Source organism: Osmia bicornis, chromosome 13 (assembly GCF_907164935.1).
Source record: "Osmia bicornis bicornis chromosome 13, iOsmBic2.1, whole genome shotgun sequence".
Lineage (NCBI taxonomy): Eukaryota > Metazoa > Arthropoda > Insecta > Hymenoptera > Megachilidae > Osmia > Osmia bicornis.
In genome coordinates this window covers 6,420,136-6,444,566 of record NC_060228.1, presented here as the reverse complement: position 1 = coordinate 6,444,566, position 24,431 = coordinate 6,420,136, and the positions used below count along the sequence as shown (strand labels likewise).

Below are 24,431 nucleotides of genomic sequence, written 5' to 3'. Positions count from 1 at the left end.
TAATTAACTCATGTTATCTTTACCCTGAATACACGGTATCATATCTTTTATTCAGATACTTGCAGTTAAAAAGAAATGATTTTTATGACTCAATCACTTTCGTCCTTAATATTATTTATAATAAATGATTTTTAAGTTAATTAACCTCTATTACCTGTACCTCCAATATCATACATTCTATCTCTTATTTAATTACTATTCAAAACAAATGGAATGGAGGAAAGTTGATTAAATTTAATTTCCTTGATCGGATCACTGTCATTAGTAATTATATTTATTATATACAAATCCTACCCCCTATTTAATTATACTTGGAAATTAATTAATACATAAAAACTTGGGTACCTTTAATTTCTTATAATCAAACCATCTCGTACAATTAAAACATTTTTATTAGTAATTTCATTCATAATAAATAACTCGTGGCTTAATTAGTCCCTATTACCTCTACATCCACCGTGCAACCTCTTATTTTATTATACTAAGAAAAACAAATAATACGAATGGAAATGGAGCAGATTTAACGTTCTAGGATTTCCTACAATAAAACAGCTCACGGGAGCGATCGTTTCTCACAAATATCCAAGCACCATTTTCAATCACGATCCGCTCATTAGCATAGCGTGAACGTAACACAAACACAGATCAAAGCGATTCAACGCAAATATCCTAACATCGAGCAGGATCGATCTAGGACGAAAACTCTGCTCTCTGGTAACTCGAATCGTCGTAATTTGATGAAAACCCGTGGACAAACGCGGGAACGAGCTAGTGGTCGTAATCAAACGATTCCCAGTGAAACGCGTAAATTAATCACCGCGCGCCTACACACGCACCTCTGTACCCATTCTTCTTTCCAACAAAAAGGTAAGAAAAGATAATCGCCGAAAGTGTCAGTAACCGCGTCGTTGCTCCAATTTTCTTTCCGACTGACGAATAGAAAAAAAATCTGAAGAAAAAGGCGCAGACACAAAGGTGTTGGTAACGAGCCTCCGTTTCGTTTTGATGGCCGCATTAGGTGTGTTTTCAATAGACCAACCGGGCCTTGTTGTTTTACCATAACCCATTGTTTTTCCATCGCACACTGTTGCAAGGCGAAAGTGTGCTGTAACACCCGTTCCGTAACGTCGACGGCGTATTAGCACCAGGAATGCAAATAATTGTTTGGCGCAGTGTATACAGGGTGGCGAAAGCAACCCTGGTATGCAAATAGAGTCGACTTCTGAGTGCCCCAACCAAGAATAGGGCTTTCTGGCTTGCACGTCGATGTATTGGCTCTTCCTCTTGCAGTTTATACACACACGGGCACGTACGAGTACGGTGTGTGCCACCAGGTACCAGAAAAGCTGGCAATCCCTCGGTTTGCTCGGCATTCACGAAACGGATACGCGGCAAGAAGAGTTTCTCCTGAATCAACCGAATCCCAGCAACAGTTTGGCTTTCATTAAGTCTGCTAATTCGTCGCGCTTTGGGATGGCGGGCGGAAGTTGTCCGGGTGATGTAATCGTGGCACTCGAAAGACGTTCGTTTATTATATATCGTTCTAAACAGACAGAAAGTCCATAACAAAATTGAAAGCTTTCACATATTTATTAATCATCTTTGGAAAGTAAATATGAAAAAAGAAAAGGATGAAATCTTCCGTCGGAGATCTTCATATCCGACAAGAAAAGGAGGTCACAGAAACTGCTTCGGCAAACAACCATTTCCTCTATCGTCTATTTCTTCTCGAGGATAAAACATCCGTCGTTTTCTCTTCGTGTTCGAAAATTAATATCAGAAACAAACAGTCGGAAAAACTTGCCCCGCATTCGTGGAAATTAACGAAGAATAGGTTCGCTAAAGTTTCATCCGTTCGGTAGTTAGCTGGAGAGGAAGAACCGGAAGTCCGCTCGCGGTGATCCCGCGAATTTCTTGCGTGCGGTTCGGCAGAGAGCAATAAAGTATCGCATCTGGACGAGCGACGCGATTAATCGTTGGTTACGACAAGAATTAATTGCCGACGCGGTGATAATTTATCGTTGCTTGACCCGCGGCGATATTTTAACGCGGATATTTTTCGTGGTTCCAGCGCGCGATAACCTACGACCCGGTTTCCCGGGACAAAAACCAAGGAAATCTCGGCGAATTCCTTTCCGGTGTCTTTCGTTGTTTCCTGCTCGAGCATTCTGGACCTTATCGTTTCGCGATTTCATCTTCCCTCTTCGTCTCTTTGATCGCAGATAAGACTGCATGCGAGTATGTGAAATGAGGGATGGAGTATCTTTGCGACGTCTTAATTCTTTCAGCATAGAACATCTTTTCTATTTTAATTTATTCAGGTTCGTTTAATTATGAAAGAGGATCGCTAAGAGCAGGAGCGAAATAGGACTTAAATTTTCACCGGGTAATTAGTAACATATTGAGCTCTAATTTTAATTAATTAAACTCCAAATTTTTAATCACTCCTCCTAGGAATTTTTCCAAACTCTCGGTGGCCAATTTTTATTGGGAAATTAGTGACACGAATGGCCCTTATTTTAATGAATTTTTACCGGGAAATTAGTGACATATTGAGCTCTAATTTTAATTAATTAAATTCTAAATTCTTAATCCCCCTCCAGAAATTTTTCTAACTTTTCGATGGCGAATTTTTATTGGGAAATTAGTGACACGAATGGCTCGAACTTTAACTAACATAAACTATTTTCTGTTACAGAAGCTGCAGACGATCGGCGAGGATTTCTGTGGTCTGGATGTGAACACACCTCTGGGTGGAGAGGATCCAATGGAAGGGTCGCCGGTGCTCACTTTCAATACCCATCTGACGGCGGTCGCTGCCACTTCGACCGGTGACTACACGGTCGTCTTCGTGGGCACGAACAAGGGTCACCTGAAGAAGGTCAGTGCACGATACTCTTTATCTGTTTGATCGAAGAAGAGCAAAAGGTGCTTGAACGGTACTCGCTTGTTTCATTAGGCCTACCTTGTACGTTCGTTATCTGTTTCACGAAGATTTTCCAAGGAAGCGAACCTGGTTCCTTCGCAATGACCTCCGACCAGCACAGTGTTTAACGTTCTTTCACCTCTGACACAGGATAACACGTCGAGATTGCGATGCGAGAATACTAGTCTTCAGCTTTATTTTTTCCTCCACCTTTAATACCTTTCGTATGCAATTATTTTGTCATCCCTTGCAGTTGCATCATTAAGGTATCACAAGATGCGTATTAATATTGAAATCCTTAATTACGATAATTACCAGCGTATGTTATATCAATTTAAAGCTCGTAACTTCCAGAAAATCACCGCATTAATATTTCATCAATATTCATAATACAAACTAACCGATGCTTCATTGAAACAAACTAAAGACTGTATATTTATTAATGAATACTTTAATTTAAATTGCTTAAATCCCAAAATAATAATAATCTTTTTTATTTATTATTTCATGTAAAATCTACAATAAATTGTCCGATTTTTCTTTTGTAAAATCCTGTACATAAATAAGAAGTATAAAGTATTGTAACTAGTATTAAAATCAACATCTATATTTCGTAACAAATTTCAAATATTGTAAATTGTACATTCTTGTACATTCTTCGTTGAAAATTCTCAAGCAGTCTCTCGATATCCGGCGTTTAAACGCAGAGCTGTTGGAGCGAAACAGAAGCAATAAAATCAGCAGCTCGTTGCAAAACGCTCGAACCCATTACGGTACGAATCGCAACGTCCCTTCCTCTCTTTCGACGGGGATAATTAATTCCGAATAGCTTTCGCGCGACTGCGAAAGTAATCACAATAGATATTAACGCGAACAGGACAGAATCGTGGCTGCAGTGAAATCCGCTTTCTAGCCGCGCGTTCCATTAACCCACCCTGTCCAGATAGCCATTACGGAATATCGTTGCTCGCGAAGCGTTAACGCTTAACGAGGCTAATGGAGCCCCATGGACTTGTCTCGGCGAACTTTCAGGGATCATCGAACGTTGCCAAGGCGTCTGTTTTTCTTTTGCACGCCCACCGAACCGTCATTTAACTGTTCGTCAGGTATTAATCGCGATGCAACCAGCGTAGGATCGTGAATCAATGCTGTAAATGTAACACGAGCCGTGTAATTGGTTTCCACGATATCGTAGGCGGTATAGGAAAGAAAAAATACTGCAAATAGTCGGGAAATTACGGTCGTTGGTTGGAAAAATTCAGCTCGCTCGATCTTTATCTGAATGCGTTTCCAGGAACGCGATATCTCACGTCTGGCCCTCTCGAATTCGTTGCGATTAATCACGATTATCCGGTTAAATCCTCTCTAGTTTCTTCCGGTTGATTCCTTCTCGTTATTCGAGCTTTATTTTCGGACTCGTGTTACCGGGTCTTGGGAAAAATTCTTGTACAAAGGTGGGAAATCGTGGAAAAATTCATTTTATTTGCGGTAAGATTTCTGTCTCTCTATGTATGCATTGTTTTATTATTATAAATAAAAATAATACAGAATTATAACATCATTCTGAGATTCTTATATCTTTTATTTCTCCACCTTATTTCTGTATGTTGAAGGTTTCATTAGGGTTATTCTTGAGGGTAGCATAAAAGGGTTAACTGGATCATCCTGTGTCTATATCTATAGATACAGATCTATATGCACAGACCAAAATCTTTTGGTCTACATCGGTGGCAATTTAATCCTGCTGTGTAAATTCAAACAACTTCTACTAAGTTCCTGCAAAGTATACTCGTTGGAAATGCATTCTTCTTTTTAAGGATGATCGGAGACTTCAGTGGGTGCATAGACAATGTCGACGTCTCATCAGCTGCGACATTGCAATTAAAAACAGCGGATGTAACCAACCGATTAGAATCTCACGGTAATAGTGTTTAATGTTCCTGAGGTATCTAGAAACGATGATGTCGGTAGGGTCTAGCCCGATTAATCACGATCTCCGGGGCTAAATTCCCGTCGATTTGTTCCGCAATCTAGCATCAGAGTGTCCCGGCGTAAGGTGATTCGAAACGGTGAATGGAAAAGGAACCTTGGAAATGATCAAAAGATTATGGATCTGCCTGTTGCTGATCCCTGTATCGTTATATGCGGACCGGAGTTTCCAGGAAAATCGCCCGGCGGACTTCTTCCAATTAATCACAATTATCCGTTGATACCTTCTCCAATTTATTTTGCAATCTATCCGAGCTGGACTCTCTATCGAGCTGTCTGCGTTTGCGTAAGTTATCTAACGATAACTGTGCTTGATTAGAAACGAATCTGTTCTTCCTATTAGTTGTTCTGAAAAATTGATAGGAATATATTTGCATAGTTTAAGATTGAGGAAATTAAAATAGAGTTTTTACAAAAATTTGTGAGAGTATATAAATGCGAATATAAGCTTTAATATTTTAATCGAAGTTCCACATTCTGCACTCTACTCTACACTCTGCTCTGCACTTTGGGTCCCACAGATTTAAATATTTCATATATTAAAATAGATACCTATTAATAGATTTTATATTCTAACTTTGAATAATTCTAATCTATAATTAAACTTAAATTGTCGCTACCTTCAATGACCCATTGCCCCAAATTTAAGTTATTCGCGATACAGTACGCTTTAATTGAAATGATCTAGTTCAGAGAATTAGAACATTCAATACTGGGTGAGATTGAAATCTCATGCAAATTGAGGGTTTGAAATAGGAAGCAAGCGTAATGATGAATGATCACTCGAAAGGTAACTGCCACGAAGAAATTAATCAACCGAACGTTGATTAACACGGAGTCAATGGAAGACCAATCACCCAATATCTCAACAGATAAAAGCCTGGTGTTCACCTTTCACGCAAACCGTACTGCTTGTCGTCAGGTTTCCTCGCAGCAGTTATAATAGTCAGATTACTCACAGTTCGTTGGATAGTTTAATTAATCAGAACCCGCTGTTGCATTTGTCTTGAACGTACACCAAGTGAAAAAGAATATATTTAATTACCATTCAAGATTCTGCATTAGATTCAGATTTTAGATTTTCTTAAGTCGATCATTATTTTCATTAATTAACGATAACTCATGTTATGTTAAGAATATTAATAAAGGGTTTATACAGTCATTTTTATCAAACTTTAGAGTTTTATTCTACAATATTTTTATGTCATGAAATTGTCATAGTTTCAAAATTGGGCATTTGATATCTACGAACCTGATATAATCAGATATAAACGAACAGTTTACTTAGAACAAGGGTGATTTTTGTAAGGGCGTGGCTGACATTCGTTAGCAAAACCGGCGAAGGAAACGCGGAATCGCGAGCGGGAAATCAAAGAGAGAGGTGAGAAAGAGAAAAGGAAATTCTTCGTTCTTGGTGAAGAATAAAGAGGGGTCTCGGGGAATTTGCAAGGTAACGAAGTTTCGCGTGGCCCCGTCGTTATTCATCGTGATTAATTAAAGCCACCGCCTCGTGGCCGCGAATCGTCGGGCTTCGATTATAATTATCTGTGTGCAAACGCAAAAGCCAAATAGCTATGCGAATGAGCGCAAATACTCCGTGCAAATTCGTTGAAAGGAACACCACCCTCTACATTCAGGTAGGATGGGGAAGTTGTACGTCTCTTTGACGAACGTTCAACGATTCAACCCGTTAAAAATTGATGAACGGTCGTAGGTAAATTTCTGGTATACCGGTTAAGAGAAACCAGTGTCTGAAACGAATATTAAATTTCAAGATAAAGCGATGTGAATGGGTTAGGGAAGCGAACGATTTTCGGATGAAAATTGCTTTCAGTCTTTTCATATTTTGCATGCAATTAGGAGCTGATAAATTTCATGGAGTTATTAAATCTTATTTTCTTGTTAGAGAAAATTATAAATATTCATCACCTTTATTTAATTTCTATTTTATCTCAGATTTATTCTATAATTTATTAAAGCATGAAATTGAGTTCTCTCAGTCTGCAAATATTGCAAATTCTTGAAATTTTTCATTGCAATAATTAATGAAAAACAGAACAGGGTCTATTCAATTTATTGAAGTGTCATAATATAATTCAGCGCCATAACTTCGTGCTTGCCGAGATGTTCGAATTTTCTCACTACATTAATGCTAAACAAGCGTTTAGAAACAGTGAACGCGATTTACATACCGGCCATTAAGTTCACTGCGCTTGCTGGCAAGAAATCATTTTCAAATATAACACGTTTTAATGTCGTTTAAGCGAGTAATTATGTTGCAATTCGTTCGTCGGAGCGTGAAGACTCGTTCACCTTCGAAGATAAGCAAAATTACAGTAAACATGTTAATTAGTGCACCTGCAGTTATCGTGTTATTAATGAAACAAATAAGTTTGACCTAATTAAACAAATTTCAACTTATTACACTAGGTTAATAGGATTTCTTCGTAGAAAGCTTTGTTTAATATAAATTTCATCATCTTTTGTTTAATTATTCTCATTTAAAATCCTATTTCACCTTATTGTTCCATCATTCTTGATTGAAACAATATTTCCAACAACTCCGTGGTTAATTAAATCATTTGAATATGAAATCTTTTAATCGTTCGTATTGTAAACCCGGAGGAAATGAAATACGGTAATACAAATGTAGTAAAAACTGCGGGAAAAGTGAGAGATATTTTTAAGTGAACGAAAGAATAAAAGAATAATGGAACGTGATGAAATATAGCGTACTAAAAGCGGAGAGGAGAGCCCCAGAAAACTGGGAATAAAGCAGTCGAAAAAGTAGCAGCGAGATAAGTTTCAAGGTAGGCAAAATAGAATGGCATGAAAATAAAATGAAACAAAATGACTGAGGGCAGAGAAAAAACAACGGAACCTCGGAAAAACAGCGGAAAAGAGTCCAACGGAGAATGCGTCCGTAAAAGAATAAGATTTCCATAGAATTTTGGACGGTTGGTTCAACAAAGACTTATATAAAATAGATTTATGATCATGTAATGAACTCTCGAAAATCGTCAACTTTATAACTTGTGTTAATCCTTGAAACTAAAATTTATTTATAAAGTCATATCCATTGGGGTATCTATATAAAAGAATCTGGGGTTCTAAGGTTCTAACATTCTAAAATTCTAAGATTTTAGGATTTCAAAATTCTAATGATGTCTAATTCTTTAATATTCTGAAATTCTGAAATTGTTAAATTCCCAAATTTTAATATACTAAAATTTCCAAACTTCTAAACTCTTTAACTCTCAAACTCTAAAATTCTAATACTTTAAAATCTTTGCTATGACCAATCCCATCAAAAAATTTTAACTACACCAATTGTTGTGTTAAAAATATCGTATGTTATGGGATAGATACACTTGTAAATATGATTCTCTGACATGGAAAGTACGATTTTACTCGGAGAATAATTTATATCAAAGATAATACATATAATACATTCGTTTCTCTGATTTCACCATCGAGAAACGTCCGTGTAATTCCTTGTAAATTTCGTTTATTTACAACGATGCATGCGTGAAATCGTTGTTCGTCCGTCGCCTACAGACCCCAAGATTTACCGATCTCGTAAACGAAGATACGAAATCCTCGGACGAGCTGGAATCGCAAGTGACGATATCTATTCGAAGGAAACAGCCATTACACAGCGTACGCCTTTCGTTTTGCTGGGATTTTCTACTTTGCCTGTGTCTCGATCTACGATTGCATTGTTCGAAATAAAAAAGAAGTCTCGATTTAGGAGGATATGCAGGAATTAAAGATACAGGACGTTAGGACAACTATGATCTTGAATTTAGATGATTTTGGAATTGTTGGAGTTGGTATTCTGGTTCAAGTATTGCATGCAACAACTTTCTATGTATATCTTTAAGTGCTTTGAGCAGTAGAAAGTTTCTTGACACTAAAAATTGTCGTTTAGCAATCATAATTTATTATTCATTGAAAGCTAAGATACTGATTATATAAATTTATGAATAAAATCATTTTTACAATGAAACTAGTGACCTGGTCAAAGTTTTCCAACAAAAATATTAAAGAATTATAATTATAATAAAAAAAAATGTTAGATTTTCATAAGGACATTGAAAAATGAAGTCTCTAACCATAGATCATAGCATTTGATTTTCAACCAGTTACTCTCCAACCATGGTTTAACAATAGTTAGATCCAGGCTATCATTAGCATCTCACTCGTGTCTCTCATCAAGTCCCGTAACCAAGAAATTCATCTTCATTATAACGTAAGTCACATGTTGAATGAGATTCTATCCCATGAATTCGAGGTGGAGATAATGGGATAGGTGCTTCGCTACACATATATGAAGTATTATATCTTCAATGTTAGCTTATTCCAATAAAATTAACTCTATATTAAAATGAAAATTCTAATAAATTATTTTAAACACAATTGCATTCTTTCCCGAATAACTTTTTTATTTCTCTGGGACAAAAATCAAGGAATACACAGCAGCAGTCGTAACATAATACTTATATTTCAGTCTTGAAAAATTCCTCGGAAACGTATACATGAAAATCAAACTTAAAACACAGTAATTACTTCTCAATATTAGACCTAGAACTTGGCAAACATATATATACCGCTAATTTCCTTTCGGAGTTTATTTAATTTACTTTATTTATTTTCTTTGCGTATTAAATAAGCTCATCAAAGGGGAAAAGCATTTATGCTTTTATCCCTCTTTTAAGTCTCGGTCGACCATCCCTTTTATTTCACATTTTCCAGTTATTTATTACATCCCTGCATCCTTTACATCACTGCATCCCTTACATCTCTGCATTCTTTTTATCCCTACATTCTTTTCATTCCTCACTATCTCGAACAAGTGTTTCACGATTTGTTCTTATATTTCGCTATTTGCTCCGGGGTCCCTGACACCCCAAGATGATATCATGGCGGTATACAGAGACGGTCGCTGGTGCTTCGGGGTCCCTGGCACCCCGGATGCTGTAATGTTGGTATGCAGAGATACTTGCCGGCGTTTCGGGGTCCTGAATACCCCAAAATGATATCAGGTCGGTACGCAGAGATAGTCCACTGGTACTTCGGGGTCCCTGGCACCCCGGATGCTATAATTTGGTATGCAGAGATACTCACCGACGTTTCGGGGTCCTTAATACCCCTATATGATATCAGGTCGCCACGCAGAGGGTGTCATTGGCGCAGCGTGGTCCCTAACACCCCTGGATGAAATCAGGTCCGTATGAAGAGGGTACAATCAGTATAATAATTGTCCTCTAATTTCTTTCCAGAATTTATTTAATTTACTTTATTTATTTTTTTTGCTTATTTAATAAACTCATCGAAGGGGTATAATAACATATATGATTGTATCCCTCTTCTGGGTCTTAGCCGAGGACCCCTTTTATGTTACTTCTTCTAGTTATTTGTATAATCATATCCTTCATTGTAGTCCAATGCCATCTCTGCATCCCTTACATTTCTGCATTCCTTACATCCCTGCAACCCTTAAATCTTTTTTTTTTTTTTTTTTTTTTTACGTGGTGGAAATCTTCAGAAAGACACCTTCAGCCCCCCTGGGGAGGGGCCGGAGGTAGTGTGGGATTTTTACCCACTAAAACCACCACGGTGGCCTGCACTGTAGCTGTAGGGAGGGTCCTTTGACCCTCCGCCATGTGCCAAATTCCACCGACATCGGGGGCCACACCCGATGCCGGCACTCCTGGGACCGCGTGCAATGGAGACCTGGGCCCCAGCCCAGGACCCCTGCGGTATCTTTTACATACCCCGTTTAGTTAGATCTCTGCACCCCTTACATCACTGCATTCTTTTCATCCCTACATTCTTTTCACCCCTACATTCTTTTCATCCATACATTCTCTTCATCCCTACACTATTTTCATCTCTACATTCTTTTCATCCCCACACTCTTTTCATCCCTACATTCTTTTCATCCCTACATTCTTTTCATCCCTACATTCTTTTCATCCCTACATTCTTTTCATCCCTGCATTCTTTTCATCCCTACATTCTTTTCATCCCTACATTCTTTTCATCCCTACATTCTTTTCATCCCTACATTCTTTTCATCCCTACATTCTTTCCATCCCTACATTCCTTTCATCCCTGCATCCCTTACATCCCTGCAAGCCTTATAATAATTGTAAAGACTGCTTCGAGTATAGGTAAGTAAAGGTAAGTTAGTTTTTCGCCAAAAATTTTGCAAAATTTAGTTCCTTTTTTCGCCGCCAGAGGTCGCTGATTCGACTTCGAAATTTTAGTTCGAATTTTTGCCGCTAGGGGGCGCTGTATTTTTGAGATTTTTCGCGAAAATCTCGAAAAAATAGCGCCCCCTAGCGGCAAAAATTCGAACTAAAATTTTTTCGAAAATTTAGTTCCCAATTTGGCCGCTAGGGGGCGCTATTTTTTCGAGATTTTCGCGAAAAATCTCAAAAATACAGCGCCCCCTACCGGCAAAAATTCGAACTAAAATTTTTTCGAAAATTTAGTTCCCAATTTGGCCGCTAGGGGGCGCTATTTTTTCGAGATTTTCGCGAAAAATCTCAAAAATACAGCGCCCCCTACCGGCAAAAATTCGAACTAAAATTTTTTCGAAAATTTAGTTCCCAATTTGGCCGCTAGGGGGCGCTATTTTTTCGAGATTTTCGCGAAAAATCTCAAAAATACAGCGTCCCCTAGCGGAAAAAATTTGAACTAAAATTTCGAAGTCGAATCAGCGACCTCTGGCGGCGAAAAAAGGAACTAAATTTTGCACGATATTTCATAAAAATGTTGGAAATGTGAGAATAATGCAGGGATGTAAGGGATACAGAAATATAAAGGATGTAGAGATGTAGGGAATGTAGGGATGGAAAGAATGTAGGGGTGAAAAGGATGTAGGGATGAAAAGAATGTAGGGATGGAAAGAATGTAGGGATGAAAAGAATGTAGGGTTGGAAAGAATGTAGGGATGTAAGGGATGAAGAGATGTAAGGAATGTATGGATGAAATGAATGCGTGGATGAAAGGAATGTAGGGATGAAAAGAATGTAGGGATGTAATGAATGTATGGATGAGAAGAATGTAGGGATGAAAAGAATGTAGGGATGAAAAGAATGTATGGATGACAGGTATGTAGGAACGAAAAGAATGTGTGAATGAAAAGAATGCAGGGATGAAACGAATGTAGGGTTGAAAAGAATGGAGGGATGTAAAGGATGCAGATATGTAAGGGATGAAGAGATGTGAAGAATGTAGTGATATAAGGGATGAAGAAATAAAAAGAATGTATGGATGAAAAGAATGCAGGGATGTAAGAGCTGCAGAGGTGGAAAAGATGCAGGAATATGAGACAATCTGTGATGTAAGTGATAGAGAAATGTAAGGGAATAATAAAATCAACACGTTCAGTCTCCAAATCAATGCGTTTATTCAATAAGTTAGCCCTCCATGCCTGGCACATTGGTGCTCATCTATGGTGCCTAGCACATGCTAGCACCGGGGGTCGCACCCGGTGCCGGGTTCTACATTTTTGGGCCGCGTGCAAAGGCGTCTGGAACCCCCATTCCCGACGCCAGCGACCCTGATAGCCCCACCGATTTTGGTGGTGAAACCGTCAATCGTTTCTGGGGATTTTTCTAGGGACTGTTGGGATAGTTTTTAATGCTTGCATCACGTTAATAAAAAAAGCAAAATCAATGGGAGGAAAAATTAAGTATTTTCAATTGTGAATACAAGGTATGGAAAAAGAGGTACTGATAAAGCAGGCACGACTGTCACCGTGCAGGCCTAACTTCAGCTAAGGGTGTCTGGGATCTCGAAAATCACAACCCCTCGAGAAGAAAGGCATGTCCAGTCTTTTTGTATGTGTAGTCACTGCTGCTGGTAACGGAGTTTCCACGTCGATGCAATTCTCGAGCCGGCTGCGAGTTTATCGCTGCGGATTTATGGGCTCGATTTTTAAGTAATCTTCGAGCCCGTTGTTCCCGTGGGCTCCCGGGGGACGCACTTTCGCGGAGCTCGTTGATTCCGTTCGGAGCTCACGAGATAGCGGCCCGTTTAAAACGGATGTTTATTGTAACCGATGCCCGTTAGTTTTACGGCGCAGCTGGTGCCGCTTATCGGCAGCTACGAAAGTGGCAAACTGCACCTCGATGAATATTTCAGCGATTATTTACGGCATAAATGGCGAACGCAATACGGTTACCCGTTCTACGCTTCAGTTTCAATTACTAGTCGATAGTGATGGCTGCAAGAACGATGCTTGCCTTTTCCTTTTCAGAGAAAAAACAAAAGTTCATCTCGGAGAGAGGAAGTTTTGTGAGTCGGGTGAACGCACTGTAATTGAGAGTTAGAGACGTCTGGGTAGTTTAATATTCTGTCTGGAATTGTATTTTCTTCCAGAGAACGAGTTTATGAGTTAGATGACTCTATTATTGTTCGCGGTGTGTAATTTAAAATTCTGTTTGTTAGTGACAAGACATTTTTATTTCGAATAAATTGCACTTAGAGAGTTCATCACAGAAATAGAGAATTTTGTATTTTAAATAACATAAATTGTGATTTGGATGAAAAATAGTAACTGGTTTGTGTTTCGACGATGGTATGCGAAACAGCTAGCCGACTGGAGTTTCTAGTTTCCACGAAATTACAATGTATGCCGCATCATGAACATTCGAATGTTCATGAATAAATTACGCTCACCGTTTGTACACGTAAGTTCACTGTCTGCTCGATCAAGTTACGAGACAAACACGTAACGAAGTTACATTATCTCCCGATGCGGCTCCGACTATCTCGTTATAGTTTCCTAACCCGTTGAAGCCTCGCTACGAACTGGCACATCGATATCGTAACCTATATCGATGTTGCTTTTCCTGATTATATCCTTGCCTTCCTATCGCCTGATAACTTGACGCGGACACTACTGTGAATCTTGATTTCCGGTGCTTAAACAAACGGATACTAACTTCTGGCTATTAATTTCATTGCCCCGATAAGATTCAAGAATTTTTATATTCAATATTCAAGGCACTTTGAAATTTGAAGCTTATAAAATGCAATATTAAACATTGAAATAAGGAAACATTATTAAGGAATTTGAAATTTCATAATTAAAGAGCTCGAAATTTAAAGCTGATTAATATCCAAAATTGAGATAATGGAAAATTCATGCTGGAAATTATTGAAGAATTCGTCAGATTTGTAAAATTTCATAATAAGGTAAGATGATAATAAACTAATTAATAATAATTCAAAATCTGTTCATACAAGGGTAATTCAGCTCCTCGGACGTATCCCAATAGACCCTGTTAATTGTCTCAGACGAGATCCTGGATGATTGATAAGCATCCTGTGACGCATTGTTTATCACTGACGATCGAATTGATGCTGCAACGAGATAACCACGTCGTAGAGAAGCGCCGCGCTTTGCCACGCCGTCGAGACGCGGCGTTGATTCATGACTCGCCCCGTCCCGGAAGGTATTAATTAATGATCACCCTTCTCTACATATAGAAATGGCTGAGGGCCGACGAGGTCGCGGTGAAAGGTTATCCCGAAGGTATTTAAACACACGGCCAACTGCACGTATCCTTATGCACCAAGGAGCTACCTTCCGTTTATTTCTTCGATTGTCGTGCGATCGGACAGCGGGAACCGGTCGACGTCTTTTTGGTTTCGCTCCCGTGGACGCGAGTAAATCAACCGGTAGTTAAATCCTGCTGAAAGGTAGCCGAGAAATATTGAATCGCGGAGTATTTAGCGTAACCTGAAACCTGCGAGCCTGTCTTTGCAACCCAACCCTGGAAACACCTCGCCTCGCCTAACAATTCATTTCTAACACTTTCTATTTTCAATAACATGTAAAATCACCTCTTTTGTACTAATCTTGAAGATCTAAATAGAAATAAATAATTTACTTGGAAATTTTTTCAATGAGTTAAGATGATTTAAGCCCTATCCCTATTCCTAAAATAACAAATGTTCCATTTTATACCTACATCCTAAACTCGCGTTTCCTAATTTCGAATAACAATTTAATTAATTAATACTCAAAGGCTGCGAAGACAAAAGGCGGACAGATTTGTCAGAGAATGGACGGTTCGAAAGGTCAAAGGATAAGACAGATAGACAGGGAAGTGGAAAGTTTAGTTACTGGTTGCTATAATCCTATTCAATTAAGGATCGGCAAGGCGGTTTCCGTCGTGCATCTATCGCGATCGCCTAATTGCCGCCGCGTCTTCCGTCGATCTCTTAATTAATGCGCGTCTTACAGCGATCCCGGTGCGGTCTCTGGTGCTCGACAAAGAGCAAATCGTCGGGATCGATCTATCGATCGGCGGCTCGCACCGCACGGCAAACCGCGAACCTTCGTTAACGGGGATAATTAAGCGACGTGTGTGTACGCACGTGCGTTTCGATCGAACAATGAGAGATTCCGCGAACGGATTGAACGCTGCCGAGACGAGATCCTCTGTGTTCTATCACGCGAAAGGGAAAAGAGAGAGAGAGGTAGAAGTCGCACAAAGGACCGGGGAATAGGCTCCATGTTTCCGGAAATGGAAACAGGGGGTTGCTTTCGCGAACGGACTGATAAATTTCTACGAAAAAGAGACGGTTCGATGGTACTTGATGTTGCGTCTACGGTGTGTCTGATTCTTATTGAAAAAATAAATGAAAAATGTATAATAACTTTTGTTTATACAGGGCTTTGTTTTTGAGAAAATGGAATTTGAATATTTTTATGGACGACGGACCATGGAGAGAGTCTCAATTTTAATCCACTTGCGTGTTCTACATTATTTGCATTTTCTAAATTGTACATTGTTCTTTTAAAATTATTATTTTACATTTAATTTTAAGCTTGGGTCACGATTGACTCAAACTCCACTATTCAGGCGTTAAAATACCTCATCTTCCCAACTCAAGACGAACCAAGACAAAAATTTCATATTCGTTATTTCTCTTCATCCCTCGAACGTATGTAGAATCAAAGCCGGAGGGGTAAATTTAAAATTCGCTAGAGTCTCGAGTTTCCACGGGGTAAAAGAGGTGTTTGTTTTCGAGCGGTGGCAACGAGTGCGTTCGTGACGGAACTTTTTCCGCGTCGCGAGAGAACAGCGTTGCGGAGAAGTTGAACGTCGACCCTTATGAATTTTATGGAAATAAAGATTCTATTCTTAACGAGGTCCGTTGGAAGCGGAGCGTGCGAGACTGAATATTTCATCGGGCGTCGTCGAGCGTTCCGCCGCGTGACCGTAGAAAAGTTCGCAAGAAAAGCGGAATGTGCCGGCGAGATTGAAGCGTGTACGGTCTCGAACGAAAGTCGAACAGATTGTGGGAATCTCCTTTTCAACGTTCAAGATTCAGTAGGGATCGCGGTGCTGCTCGACGAACTTGATTGTTCTACAAACTTGGTCTACTCGGAAGCTGCTCGTCCACGAAATTGATCAGTCTACAATCTGATTTGTTCTAAACCTACTCTACCAGCAAGTTGGTTATCTACCGAGTTGCTCGTTTAACCTTGGCGGCTTGAGAAAATCAAATTTTTCTAAAGAATATTCCTGACCATGAAAGGGTTAAAGCACTGAACGGATCGCATATTAATTTGTGTGTCCGTCAGGCGAGCATCGATGCAAAGGATTACGATTAATAATCGGTATGGGCCTATCACGCATGGATCACGATTAATAACCGTTGGTCTGTGGCGGTAGAAAAGAAGAGGCGCGTCGAGGAGCAACCATCCGATCAATCCGATTGCTCTTCAATTATAGACCGATCCATCGAAAACTGATAAGCGTTTCGGCTCGATACATTGACAGCGATGGTAATAATAACCCTGCGATTATATAACGGCTGTTGTATTATGGCGATGGGAAAAATGTGGGAAGATCGCATCGAGCTATTAGCAACGCGCCGATACTAGGACTAATTCCAATGGTAACAGCAATAATCCAATGAAATTGATTATTGAATACCGATGTCCGCAGACCGCTATTGTTATTAACGCTCTACCCATCGCGCTCTAACCGAGTTCCATGCATTAACGGGCTATTATGGTTATCTATTAAAATTGCTGTATAAAATTGATAATTAATAGGGACCTCTTATTCGATATTAGAGCGAGTGAAAATGCAGGGAGAATTGATTAAAGTAAAAGGAAAATTGAAAAAATTGAAAAGAAGACTGGGCAGTTTCATTTTCCCATAATCCAAGGGAAAGATTAAAAAAAAGATTACAGATGGTCGTTTCATATTAAAAACGAAGCAAGAGCATAGGCTTAGAAGAAAGATTGAATGCACCGTCGCTGTCCAATCGGTGGATTTCACTAACTCACAATGTCCTCTTCGCTTTCCATCGCGAATCGATTTTCTCGCTCCCCGTTCTCATGATTTTCTGGGTCTTCCCCGTTTCCCTTTCAACTACCGACTTCATTGTTCCTTGGAGTAACCTCTTCCATTCATTCTTAGCCAGCCGGTCACCGTCTCCCGATCGATATCAATTCCATCAGCGTCGTGTAATCGAATGTCACGAACTTTTTGATCGACCATAATTGATTATCGAAGCCATTCGATACTGTGAAGGATGAATCATGCATTTGACATTGTTTCAAGTTTCCTGTTATACGAATTTTGACAAGGAATCGATGATATATTTGCATAAATACACGACAAGTTAAATTAGACGGATAATATCCGAGTATGGTAGATTTTTCTAGAAAAAATAACGATAGCCCCCTCCTTTACCATTTTAGTCTCTTGATATACTATCTAACGTGGCTAAAGAAAAGGAACAATCGGTAGGCGAACTCGGCCGTGGAATAAATCAGAATAGAATTTAAATCAATTACAACTTGCCATTCACACTCGCTCATCCCGTCACGGACTGATTCCGCATCCGCATAGCTGTGATTTTTTCTACCCCGTGTTCCCCTATTAAAACGAACCTCCGAAGCGTCAACGAATCAAACTCACGCCGAATGGCTGTGAATAATTGCTGCATTTACGTGTCGTTATCCTCGAGACACGATCGTTGCCGCGTTTCAAAACACCGATTTCGATGCACGTTAAAAATGCACGTTTCGCGGAAACAAATTAATAAACGAATCTGTTGCGGAGGATCGCTGTGTCGTTTCAGCCGAGGTGTTTGATTAATTTCGCAGTGAAATTTCCTGGTTACAGTTAGCCAGCCGACACGGTATCATCACTGTCAATGCGAAATCGCGGAATGGTAATCGAGCATACTCTGTAAAGAGCGTACTGCGTGCCGTGGGAAACCGCTTAGAAGCTCATGCATACCTACTAAGTCTTCGAGACATGCTGCGTGGATCGCTGGAAGACGAACGATTCTGATCGTATTGCGATTTTCAAGCAATCGTGGAAATTAACAATTTCGCTGGGAAGTGTGCGTTTGAAATAGCAGAGATGCAATGAGAATTTTGCAGAAATCTGCAATTTTACGAGCGAATAGATAGCAAAGCTTAGCCAGTCAATCGTAAACGGCAGAAGCTCCTCCCGATGCATAATAACTCATCGACCATTAACGCGACATAATCGATGAAAAATTAATGGAAAATCTGCAAGACCAACTGTCTAATTTTCCCGCGGGTTTCATCGCGGCGCAATCGATCGAATAAATTGACTTCCCATTCTTTCGAATGCCGAAATCGTCGATTCAATTAATCCTATTACCCATCGGTGTATCCATAATTTCGTATTTAACCTGCTTGGCTGCGTTCTTCTCTTGGCGCAATGATTACAAGCGACAGCGAAGCTCCAGTCTCGTTAACATGCAAATTCGCGTGGATTTTTTTGCGCGTCTACTATCGACGGTTCCCTCTGAAATTCCCTGTAAACTGGCCACCGAAGCACCCTTCCCTTCCGCGTGCGTCACCACGTTAATACCAATTAATTAACCGGGAATCTCGGTAGCTTAAGCTATTACGAGGAGGCCCCTTACGCTCGCGTGCTCTCCTCTCGTCCTTGTACGCACGTGTCCTAGGAGCGCGCAATAATCAGCCCTTCAACGTACGCTGATCCCTCTTAAAGGGTCCTTCCTCACCGGGCCAACGGTAAATTGAAACTCGCCTGGCGCGATCCGATTAACGTCTGCAAAACCCCCGGAAACAGGATACTTTAATCGCGGCACGACGCGATCAAGCAGAGATTGATGTTTTCCAATAAGAAAAGCAAAGGTGGACTTAATCAAAATGACAGAAATCCAATGAACAATGAAGATTTTTAAAATTCATGAATAGAAATTAATAGAAATTCATGATAAACCTCTTCTGACACTTTCTACTCAAAGTCTCAACCCTTTCCACCTCGAAAAGTGCTGGTTCGACAAACCGGCCGTTATCGACCCGGAAAATACATAATGCTTATTCGGTTTCCTCCCTAGGAGATCCCCTTTTGATTGCTCGACCTATAATCTGTAATCCGGTGGGCGTTAGGAACTTCTTTGTTCCCTTGGCTCGAAGCATCGTAACGTTAGTTTCTATCTCGCAGCATCTACCTACCGTGCGCACACCTATCTTTTCATCTATCTATTTGTCTATTTATCCTTTCTCTAAGCTCGCTTCCCCGAACGCTATTGTTAGCCGTTTTAACGCGATGACCGTAATGCGGCAGTCGATGCAGCGTTTACCTCGCGGACAACCCCCGCCGGCAACTTAACCCCGGATAAATGAGTTTCACTTATCTACACAAGCGATTTCTACGTTTACCTCTCTCTAATTGCATTTTTTCCCCCCCTTTTCATCTTTCCTATCGCGATGATGCACGTTGCAGCGGTTGAACCCGGGGTACATGGGCGTTGGAGGAGGGTCGAAACACGGAAACTGAGGGAAAAGAATAGTTACTCGACTTGGAGATGCTTTTACAATTATAATAATTACTCATTGTAAAAGTAGATAACGAAGTCGACAAAATTATCATCTCGGTAAATCAACGTTCCAAATACCGTACGCTTTCCTTGTTAGGATAAAAGAAAAATAATAAAGGGGATATTAAAAAAAGATATGAAATAAAGAAGGAAGAGAAAAGCTGAAGGCTGAAGGGGAAGTGGATTCCAGAGGGTGGAATTCGAACGTCATAAACGGGATTCCGCGTTGTTATTTCGTTAATGCGCAATAACGGGACGCAATAATTCGGCCGTGACGTCGGGCTATGCAGATCTCGCGGACAATTGGATTATCCTATGTTTCGATCATCTGAAAATTCCAATTAACAGTAATGATCTTATACCAGCGATAGATAGACGCGATCATCCCCCATCGATGGTAGGAACGAAAGGTCGGCAAACGTCGATATAATCCTTGGCCGTTCGTTGCACTGTAACGTCATAATGCGGTTAAATTAATTAATCGACTAGCAGAGGGTCGGGACGATGAGAAAATCGTGGGTTATCTTGAATGGAATTCCTCTACTGTGCGCCGTCTTTCCACCGATCGAATTCGTTCAGCTCCAGTAATGTTCCTAGACGCTTGATCGTTTATTAATTTACCTGCTTTACCTTCGATTGCCTCTGCCCCGTTTCATTTCTTCTTTCGTCTCGATTTTTCTTGTTGCTTTTCATCATAGTTTATTCCTTTTTTTCCCCCCCACTATCGGATCCACCGTGGTGGAACGATTTTAATCCCTGACCAAGGGGTTCGATGATGACCGCTTTCGCTATTGAACGGTGAATCGCGAACGAGAAATCGCGAACGATGCACGAGCGGAGAGAGGCTCGCAATTAAGTGTAATAGAATCGAAAGCGACTCGTTGAATCGATGCCTCGGTTTGCGAGGATTCTACTTTGCTTTTTATCTATGCCAGCGAGAGCGAGAGGACGTTTCTTTATGTTCCAGCGAATCGAAAGGTATTTCTACAACGAAAGAATTGAAATTATTGTTCGCTGTACAGCTAGTTTCTTATTTTTCTTTTTAAATAGACACGTTATACCTTCTGCTTCCTTAAGCAGGAGGACTGGGTCTAGATCCCCATGTGAAGATGAAATTCATCCTAGACTCAGAGTATTAGATTTCAAATTTTCGAGCCGTCTGGTTCCTCGGCTAAGGCAAAAGCGAAACGAAGGAAAACGAACATAATCCTGTGATCCCCTCGTCTAGCGAGGCAACAAAGGAGATACAGTGTTCGAGGCAGAGGCTGCGAAAACGCGTTCTCAATCGACTTTCGAGAAGCTTGACTTTCTTCCTGGTGGCAGTCGCTTCTTCTCCCGGTAGCCTGATTCTCAAGCATCTATTAACCGGGCTCTTCTTCCGTGTCTATGAAAGAGGATCGTGTCTTGGCACGTTGTAAATCGTTGTATCGGTGTCGCGATCGTTATCGACATACCTTCGATCGAGATTCTATTATTGTTGACGCAACATACCTGATTGTTTGTTGCCCAGAACACGTTGGATATTCTCGTACGTTTCTTTACCGAAGAAACGACTGTATAGGTTTATCTCTCCGGACTGATATTTATCGACAAATCGAAGATTCTTAGGTAGAGACGGTTCAATGGCTATTTTCTGGCAGATCTCGAACATGATTTTCCTTTTCCCATGTAAGATTTATCTTTGAAGATCTGTCGTAAGATTCTATTTATATACAGAATGCAATAAAATTGATAGTAGAAATATAGTTTATAATATTTGAAAGAATTGAATTTTAGTATTATTAATTGTAGATTCTTAATTAAATTTAACATAGTTTTAAATCATTTTTAAAAGTATCCTATAAAATTACTAATCTACAATTAATATAAAAACAAGAAATTATCGAAGTATTAAGTTTCCCTGATAATTTTCCAAAATATAATTGCAAGATCAGAAATATTGAAAAAGAATCATTTACCAATATCTATAATACCATCAAATCCCAATACATTATTGAATATCTTCGAAATATGAAGTTCACGAAGAGAATCCGGTCTCTGGTTGAAATCTTCTCCGGCAATCTTTGCAGCGTTCTCAAGCACGTCTGACCTATCCGTCGTGATCAACCACCCCTGAAGATCGTTCCACGAATTTCACAATAAATCATCGGTCATCCCTAGAATGCTCGTTTCATCGGTAGCCCGATTGTTGGCCGCTTATTAGCTGGTTCTCCACTCGATGCACCAAGATCATGCCGTCTTTTCTCGATCGGCTCGATAGAATAAGAGGAGAGAGTACCTACCGCGGCAAAATAACCAAAGGAGGACTGGTTCGAGAGGGTTTGGTAGGAGGTTTAGGAAAGAGGAGGTTCAAGGAGGAAAGCCCGAGGATATCGGGTACCCAGAATACCCTGGGAATAACGAGAGATTGGGACGACGAGGAAATTTCATCGCTCGGTCGGTCGATGTTGTATGGTTGAAGAGAGAAAGAGAGAGAGAGAGGGTTGGACGGTGAAGAGGGATGACAGAGAAGACGAGATTTATCGGATTTTCGAAATACCCGTGCACTCAGCGTGTCGAACCAGACGCCTCCATTTCTCTCCTCCAATCACTCTCTCTCTCTATTTTCTGCTCCCCTTTTCTTCGGCCGCTTCCTATTTTCGGGCTTCCGTTTCTTTTTCCGGTTTCCGTCGTCTCCCGCAACGTTTGTCGTTCTTTCTCGTTTACTGGTAAAAGTGGAGAAATATCGATAACGTATCGATTATTATATCGTTCAATAACCAATTTGGGTTTCGTATAGAATGCACTGATTACCAATCCGCAAATAATAAAGCTCAGTTTTTACAAAATTTGAGAACAGAGTTCCAATATAAAATCAAACCAGAAGTTAATTAATGATCAATAGCTATCGATAATATTTTTCCACTTCTATTTCCCAATAGACTTACATATTTCGAGACGAAAATTTTCGAGTAGTATCCCGTTTCCGCCAGAACGATCTCGTTGTGACGAAAATGAAACGTTGGGAGAGGGGTACGAATTGACCCGCGGAAGGTATCACGCGAACTTCAGAAGCCGTGGCCGGAAGTGGCGGGATTTCGATGGATGATTGAAAACGCGAGAACCTCTCTCTTCACGAAGAGTTGTTTGCTCTCTGCGGAAAGCTCTCTTCTGTAGGCTTTCTTCCAACCATTCCACGCCGTATTGTCTTCTTTTCTGTCTTTTGTTGCAACCCCTTTCTCCGTCCCTACCCTACAACGTCCCGACGATCCCTTTCTCGCCGCACCATTGTCTCGACGCCAGATACTTTTGTGGAGGTTCGACTAGCGTTCGATTGAACGAGGAAACGAGACGCGGATCGGAAATCGACGACGATTTCGCGGAGAGAAATTCCCTGGATACCTTGAGTAGAGTTAGGACAATCTGTTGGCCTATCTGACTGAAAGGTGACTCTGTTTTCTGAACGTGTCTTTTTTTTCACTTTCGTTTGATTGTCAATACGAGAAATTGGTAACGAAATTTATTTTAAATGAAGCACCAGTGGTCGGCACCCCAAATTTCATACCTATAATTAAATTATTAATAGAATAATTAATTATTAATAATGTGAGGTAAGAAATTTAAGGGTGAAATATAAAAATTACCCCATAGTATGCTTAATAATTTTAACGTGGCCATCAAGGTGTTAATTAATTGCAAACCTACCGAATTGCGAGTACCTCTGAAATTCGTTAATAGGTGTGATAATGGTTGAGAACGCGAACAAAAGTCGCGCGATTTAACCGGTGAAATCGCGTCGATCGGGAGCGGAACGATGAAAAAGGAGAGAACCGTGATCTTTCTCTCCCTCGGTGGACGATTCCAGTAAATGGTTTCCCCTGGTTTTCTTTTTCAACGAGCAACGACAGGAACGATGGAAAGAGGGAGAGAAATGGGAGGAGCGCTTTTCCTTTCCGCGTCGGGAGATTCGTTTCTCTTTCCGTGGAAACTCTATCTCGGAAAGATTGTATTCGCTCTCAGAAAATTCTACGCGATGACAGAAAATTTACCAGCTAAAACGAGGGAGAGATATAGAGAGTGAAAGAGAAAGAGGAAAAAAGAGGGACGAGCTCTTCGCAAATTACGTTATTCGCTTTTGAGGCGAAGTGCTTCGCGCTGTAAGAGTTTCAACAAATATTCCAGTAGCAATATCAGTCTATTCTGTCTCTTTCTTTCTATTCATCGTCTCCCAGAATCTCGCTCTCTTATTCGTTCCCGTTAATCCTGCATGGACTCATGAATTCCTGCATGCCGAGGTCCCAGAGGGTCTCCCGTAGAAATTATGAATGAGACGAGAATGTTCGTCGAGATGCGAACGCGTATCTCTTCTTCCTTCTTTACATTTACTCGTCTCCTCTTTGTTCCCTAACTTGCATTTATTTTACAATATTACCGATAGTAAACTCGTGTCTCTCTGCCTGCTTTTATTTGGAAATTTCTGCTGTTCGAATCGTGACTGGCGATATTGTTACATCGGGGAGTGCCTGCGGAAGGTGTATTCAATCCGAACAGAAGGGTAATTCAACAGGAGATAACGATTTATTTGCTGGAACACAAATCGCAATTTTAAAGATTGCAATGTTTTTACCCCTATTCTTGATAGATATTAACCTTTGAACAGCGG

The 24,431-nt window shown here is 40.2% G+C and overlaps 1 protein-coding gene across 6 annotated transcripts in view; it reads left to right on the top strand.

Annotated features, from left to right (window-relative positions):
- Positions 1–24,431, top strand: part of LOC114872594 (plexin-A4) — a 239,909-nt gene that overhangs the window by 175,426 nt on the left and 40,052 nt on the right. For all 6 annotated transcript variants that reach the window (XM_046288434.1, XM_029179938.2, XM_029179937.2 and 3 more), the window contains one exon: positions 2,699–2,881. In XM_046288434.1, the coding sequence (XP_046144390.1) occupies positions 2,699–2,881 (183 nt within the window). The remainder of the gene's footprint in view (positions 1–2,698; positions 2,882–24,431) is intronic.